Source organism: Halichoerus grypus, chromosome 2 (genome assembly GCF_964656455.1).
Source record: "Halichoerus grypus chromosome 2, mHalGry1.hap1.1, whole genome shotgun sequence".
Taxonomy (NCBI): domain Eukaryota; kingdom Metazoa; phylum Chordata; class Mammalia; order Carnivora; family Phocidae; genus Halichoerus; species Halichoerus grypus.
In genome coordinates, this window is record NC_135713.1 from 176,099,769 (window position 1) to 176,106,565 (window position 6,797).

The 6,797-nt window shown below is 41.7% G+C and overlaps 1 protein-coding gene across 4 annotated transcripts in view; it reads right to left on the minus strand.

The window, feature by feature from the left end:
* The window catches only part of CLTC (clathrin heavy chain), a 65,445-nt gene extending 60,266 nt beyond the window's left edge, over positions 1-5,179 (minus strand). Inside the window, exon 1 of one of the 4 annotated variants that reach the window (XM_078064351.1) lies at positions 4,727-5,179. In XM_078064351.1, the coding sequence (XP_077920477.1) occupies positions 4,727-4,768 (42 nt within the window). In that variant the 5' untranslated portion in view covers positions 4,769-5,179. The remainder of the gene's footprint in view (positions 1-4,726) is intronic. The other 3 variants (XM_078064356.1, XM_036106119.2, XM_036106122.2) reach the window with 3 other exon arrangements.
* Between the last annotated feature and the right edge of the window lie 1,618 nt (positions 5,180-6,797).

Below are 6,797 nucleotides of genomic sequence, written 5' to 3' on the forward strand. Positions count from 1 at the left end.
CTTTTGGGCACAGTTCCAGAGTGGGATCAGTTCTGTATCATATGAATATTTGTATTAAGTCCTGCACAGCATCAAAAACTGAATAATGTCCATGGTTGCTATTATGTGTGGACAGCCTTTGCCAACTAATCAATGCAAGCTATAGTCCGTATTGTTCACCACTTTGTCCCTAGTCTAACACAGTTGCTGGTAAGTACTCAAATCTTAGGTATCAAATATTTATAAACCATAAAAATCTAGGTCTACAAATAAAATACTGCGTCACTGGTTGTGAGATACATGAATAAAATATACTAGACAAAAATTATATAGCTAAACAATTAATGTTCCTAAAGTGCTACACCAAGTACTTCGGAATACATGGTCTCAGACCTTTACAGTAACTTTGTGAGGCGGTAAGCCTATTTTACTGAGAAAAAGAGTCTTAACCTTGTGTTCTTCAATACCGGAGCCACATTTCACAAACCACATGTGATACTGAGCACTTGAAATACGGTTACTGGGACTGATTTTAAAATTTAAAATAATTAAAACTAAATAGTAACTGATAATTGATTCAATTATGGAAAACTTAAGTATGTTTGGAATAACCTAGATATGCAAATCTGCTTTTTTAACTGTAAATATTATAAAAGTTAAACACAGATCAAATATTTCCAATGAAAATAGGGTCTGAACTGAGATGTGCTCTAAGTGTAAAATACACATCAGATTTTGAAAAATCAGTACCCCAAAAAAGGAATGTAAAATATCTCATTTGAAAATTTTATACTCCTTACATATCGAAATTTTAACATTCTGGGTCAAATTATAACATTCTCAGAGCGAAGTCCAACAGAAAACAGCACAGTAGGATATTGTATAACTTCTCCTCTTAAGGCCATTCTATTTTCTTGAAATATTCTGTGTCTGAAGACCCAGGATCAAATCCTATTCTGACAGTGTTCCCTTAGCTGGAGTCTCACTTTAACTATTTAATAAGGATGTCTGGGGGGATTAAGTGAAGACCTGAAAACATGAAGCCACAGTCATAGGGAAAAACAGGCTCTCACTAGAAGTCTGCTGTTCCCTTCATTCACTAGTCATTGTTCATCACCACCATGTCCCAAAAGAGACAGGAGGATTCAACTAACACTTTTTTTCAACTAACACTTTCAAATAATGTTTTAATTTTAGTTAATAAAATGTAAATATGGATGGTCAGATAAAATCTTCACTCTTACAAAGTCCATCAGTATGGCCTGTAATCGTGCAGTCCAATGTTATAGACAATGGCCTCATGTGGCCATTTACATTTAAATTAATTTTAAAAGTTCCTCAGTCACACAAGCCACATTTCAATATCCCTAAGTAGCTAGTATAAATATTCATCATGGAAGAAAGTTTTGTTTTTTTGTTTTTTGTTTTTTTAAGGGAAGAATCCTAAGTAGGCTCCATGCCATGTGTGAAGCCCAAAGTGGAGCTCCATCTCACAACCCTGAGATCATGACCTGAGCCAAAATCAAGAGTCGGACGCTTCACCGACCAAGCCACTCAGGCGCCCCAGAAGAAAGTTCTATTAGACATTAACTCTCAAAATGAAAAAACACATGAGTAACAGTGACAGGAAAAACATATTATTGATATGTTTATGATATTTGAATATCATAGGGTATGGTTTCTAAAATCATGTACTGCACTACATACTAAAATGAAAATGACGGTGGTTCCACACACACACACACACACTTCCGGGTTTTAAATTATTTCCTAAACAGAGTGAAAGCATATTCACTAGAATGAGCCATACCCCTTTAAGCTGAGTAAATTGACGATTAGGAAAATTCTGAAAAACATGATACATCTTAAGCTTGGAAGCCATTCCCAGGTTAGACTGTCGCAGAATTCCAGGCAGTATGCCTCTCCAGGCAGTACAGTTACACATATAGCATATCACAGTAATACTGAGCACTGCTTCCTCTTTGCAAATCAACACAGCCATAGCAAGAACCCCTACCATTCAATTCACAACATATTCCATGCCTGCATTTATGGATCAAAGGGAAAAGAAAAGGGTGGGGAGAACCCAAGAACCTGGGAATACAGCAGAATGTGCCAATCAGCATAAAGAAACTTAATGTGCCAAGAATTGAGAACTGCAACATTTTATGTGTAGTCTAGGAATTTTTTTAGAATCTGCAACTCTAGTAATCTCTTGCTCAAATAGGCACTCATCTGTTGACTATCAGCCTAAACATCCTAAAAAAAAAAAAAAAAGCAAAAAACTTCATAACTTAAAATATTAACATTCATTTGATGTAGTTCCAAGCCTTGATGACAGGTACTTCAGTTGGCCATAATAGTTAAAAACAAATTTACAGTTCACCTTTAGAAAACTTTCACAAAAGCTAACTCTACACTCAAGTTCCTCAATTCTTGTTCCCAATTTTTATCCTAAGTGTTTCAGAAAGTTTTCTGTTACTTAGCAAACTGGCAGGACTCAGATAAAGACGTGAGATACCAATTAAAAATAATCCTTATTAACTTTTAATAAAGGGATAAAAATGAGAAGTTAGGGGATATTCTGGAAGAGGTTAGTGATTGGGGCTCTTTGCACAATTAATCATTATCAGCTGGAGTATACAGTCACACTAGCAAGCTTAACTTTAGGCGTGGCATATTACTACCAAAAAAATGACTAAATTCTTCAAATACATTTGCAAAGCTGCTTTATACTCAAATCTTCAAATTATTTCAGAAGGAAATGGTTTCACTTGAGTATTTGCAGAAACTCAGAAATCAGACCCGTATTAAATCTGTCTTCAATTAGTGACAAGGCTGGATTCCAATCTTTGGGAATATTTAACAATTCTTGTCTCCTCTTTAATAGAAATGAAAAGTTACTGCCCAAACCACCACTAGTCAAGAAAGGTTTACTAATGGGAGATACCTCTGCCTTGTAACTAGCAACTGTACCTGCTTCTGTTTATAATTTACAAACATTTGTCTGCAGAAAGATTATATTTCAGAAACACTCTAAGTGAGGAGCCTGTGTTTTCCCCTCACACTCAAAAACATTATTTTCCTAAACCTCTACATTCATTTACACCTCACTCTAGCAGAAATAACCATAGCAATTAAAACTTGAATTCAGCAAAAACAGTAACTTGTGTGTCCACTCTGTCACTTAAGATTTTTTTAACCTTTTTTAAGTGTTCCATTACTTCAGGTGAGTTATCTGAAAACCACAGATGACCAAAGAAAGTGTTTTACTTATTTTTTAGATTTATTATTCAATACATTTCAAGACATAAAGGAAAAAAATTTCTTGCTCGTGCAAAGATACCTGTAAAGAAACATGAGGTTATGTTACTGATAGCCTAAATATTCATATTCAACCTTTTTATTAACAAGAATCTTTTATGTTTATCAACTGGAGAAAGTCAATAAAATAGCCTTCAATGGTGTCCAGCAGGTCACTAACAATGTCATGTCAAACCGCAGCATCTTTTACCATTATGAATTTAGGCCTTCAGAAGATTCAGATGAGGCAGGGCTTTTTAAGGGAGTATTTGGGAAGAAAGCAAATTAAGATGAATAAATTACTGCAACCAAAGTAAAACCAGCTTGGTGAACTATGAAAATCAGAAGCTCAGAAGAGGCTTAATTCAGTCAAGCCCTCCAAAGATCATCTGCCTTGGCCCGCCACGGGCACACTGCCAGATAAGACAGTATGTTGCCTACAGGAAAATGCACCATGGGAAAGAACTCTAGAACCTACTAAAAGGAAGCCAATTACAGACCAAATAACTTTGCATATCTCAGAGCAGGTGTGCTCTATCTCCAGGGCTAGGTTCAATTCCAAGCAATCCTGAGGGAGGTACTTACACCAAGCCCACGACTACCTGCTACACTCCAGCAGACCCCAAGATAACCTCTGAATAACTCTTCCCTACTCCAGCAGACCCCAAGATAACCTCTGAATAACTGAAAAACGAAATAGGGGATAAAAGCCGCACCATCCTCAGAGAAGTAAGGAAAGGAAAAAAAGACGAGTACCCCTAGGGACCTTGACCCCACGCACTCTGAGACTGACACCGCCCTGAGAAATATGTTCCCCCATTCTATTCTTCTGTTCCTTCAGTGACCTTCTGTTCCAACTGCCTCGGGGAAGGCAAGAGGCGAGTCGCCGCCGTTCCCCCCACCCCCAGGGGAAGGTGCCTTTCCCAGTTGAGAGCCGCAGAGGGAGGAAGAAAAAAGGTTGCTCCTCCCCAGCCCACCCGCCCCACAACTGCTGGGTGCAGACACGATGGGGGAAAGGGAAGAGAAGAGCAATGGGAGGTGACAGCTCTGCACTGGCCTAGGGGATGAAAATCCTTGGTCTGGAAGAAACGCGGGAGAATCGCCCCCCCTCCCCGCCCAATCTACCCAAATGAATGAACTGAATAAAACGGCGAAAGGGGAGGGAGTTAGAATGCGCAGTTCTTACCACCCAGGAAGTGAAAATAGAGGCCCTCGAACCCAGGCCTGGCTTCGCTGCCCTTTGCACCCCGACTCTCGTCCTTTCTATCCAAGCCCCACATCATTAACTCTTAAGCTTTCCAAGATAGCGCCCCCCTCCTCCATCTATCCCAAACACCAATACCCACCCCCCTCCGATCCTGCTTTTTCTACTTGGGCCCAGACTCCAGCTTCTCCTTTCCTACCACCCTCTCCACAGCCCTCACCGGCCCAGGCCCGGCCGCACCTGGAGATGCTCCTGAAAACGAATTGGCAGAATCTGGGCCATGGCGCTGTCGGGGTGTATGGTCTCCTCCTGTCACTGGGGCTGCGGGGCAGTGGCTGCCCGGGCTCTCCAAGGGAGAGGAGGAGAAGGGGGAGGGGGGGAGGTTGGGCTCAGCAAGATACTCTCCGGGGACGCAGGAAACTGGCAGGCAGACGAAAAAGCTCGGGTCGGGGGCGGAGGCTCCAGGGTCCGGGAGAGCCGCAATGGCGGAACCGGGCGCAGCGCAGACTCCGGAAACGGCTGAGCCCTGCGGATGGATCCCGACGACAGAACTCCGCCCAAGTCACCTCACTCACTCCGCCTTATGTACCCCTCCACGGAGCGCCGCGGTGCAGTGGGGCGCAGGAATTCGGGGCGCAGTGCGCCGAGGGCCTCGCTTACTGCTGCGCCACGAGGGTAAATTAGAGGACTCGAAGGGACTACTTTTTTGGACTCATCACTTTCCCCAGCCTCCTGCTTTTCCTCCCCCCACTCCTTTTTTTTGCATTTTGCCACATCATGCGACTAGCAGTGACTACGTCATTTCCGTGGGCGCTTAGGTCCCACCCACGTACTTCCGGGTGCACGTGATGCTGGTCGGGGAGGGTCGGCGATTGCTGCCAGAATGCAGAGCGAGTTCTGGGGAAATGCAGAGTCTCTTGGGAATGGGGTGGCTGTTGGGCCGAGTTGAGGAATGGCGATGCTATTCCCTTTCCCTTTGGGCCCTGCCTATTTAAACTGAGTCCCTTATAAAGAGAACGTGGCGTGGGCAGATGGGCCCAGCCTCCCGCCCTCTCCGTGACTCAGGGAAACGGCCTCCTTGCAGAGAGCTTTCTTGGCAGCCGGCTGCAGCGCTCCTCCCCCGCCTACTTTCATACCGTGGGTGGTTTCTTACGTCTCAGGGAGGGGGAATGAAATGGGGTTTGAGATCCTCCCCGCCCTTATGCACACCCTTCTGACGCTTGGAGAAGCTGACGCTTGGATTCTAACTAGAACTAGCAATTTTTTTGTATGTTACCTAAATAATTGGCTCAAAGGACAGTGAAGGCCATTTATGAGGTGTCTCAGCTGGCCTTGCGATAGCTTTTCTTACCCTGCGGACATTTTGGCGGACATAATATGTATGTGATACGGGTCTAGCTTAGTACAGAGTTAGAGACTTTGAGTATCGTATATGTGCTACAGAATTGGACCAAAATTGTGGCAGGAGGATTTTTTTGGCCACATCATGTTCATACACATGCATTTTCATACAGACCTATAATTTTAAGTACATTTAGAATTCCCAAAGCAATTGATTTTAGCTTGGATGTCTGAATGTGTGGAATACCTAACCAAAAGTGCACTGAGGTTCTGTTAATGACTGCTGTGTCATCACACATAGAAATGTAATAAATGCATTATTTTCAGAAGTCATTTAGACAGAAGAAAAATAGATTACAATTTGATGTGGCTAAAAAAATCTTAAAGATTTCGATACTGAGTTTAAGGGGGAGGTTTGAAACCTTTAAGGTTCTTCTAAGGTGTGGCTAATACACATTCTTATAAAAGGGGATTAACTACTAGCGGTGTATTTCGGTAGGACCACCTTAACATTGCCAGTTAATTAGCAGTATTTGGGAATATAAGCGCTTCAAAACTGGAGCATCTTGTTTTCCAACAGCATTAAGATAATTACAATATTCATTATCGATTAATAACCTTCCCAATACTTTGTTGCTAAGGTATAAGCTGTAACATTTCATTAATAGCACAAATGCATTAAAGGTTTGAGAATTTAGCTATGTGCCTTTCATCTTTATAAGAGATGTGGCTATTTTTCCAGAACGATCTTGAGGAAAAACAAGTACACAGTAATTCTTTTTAGTGCCCTTTTCAGTTAAACATAAAACCCTATTAGGTATACAATAATTTTGTGTGTTAAGCAGTTTTGCTTAGAGAAGTTTGCTTAATCATTTAAATTCCTTTTAATGTTTTTCCCAAAATACATCTCACATACTTAGGTTGAGAGAAGAATCTTTGGCAGGTAAGAGAGGAGACAGAAGGCTATTAT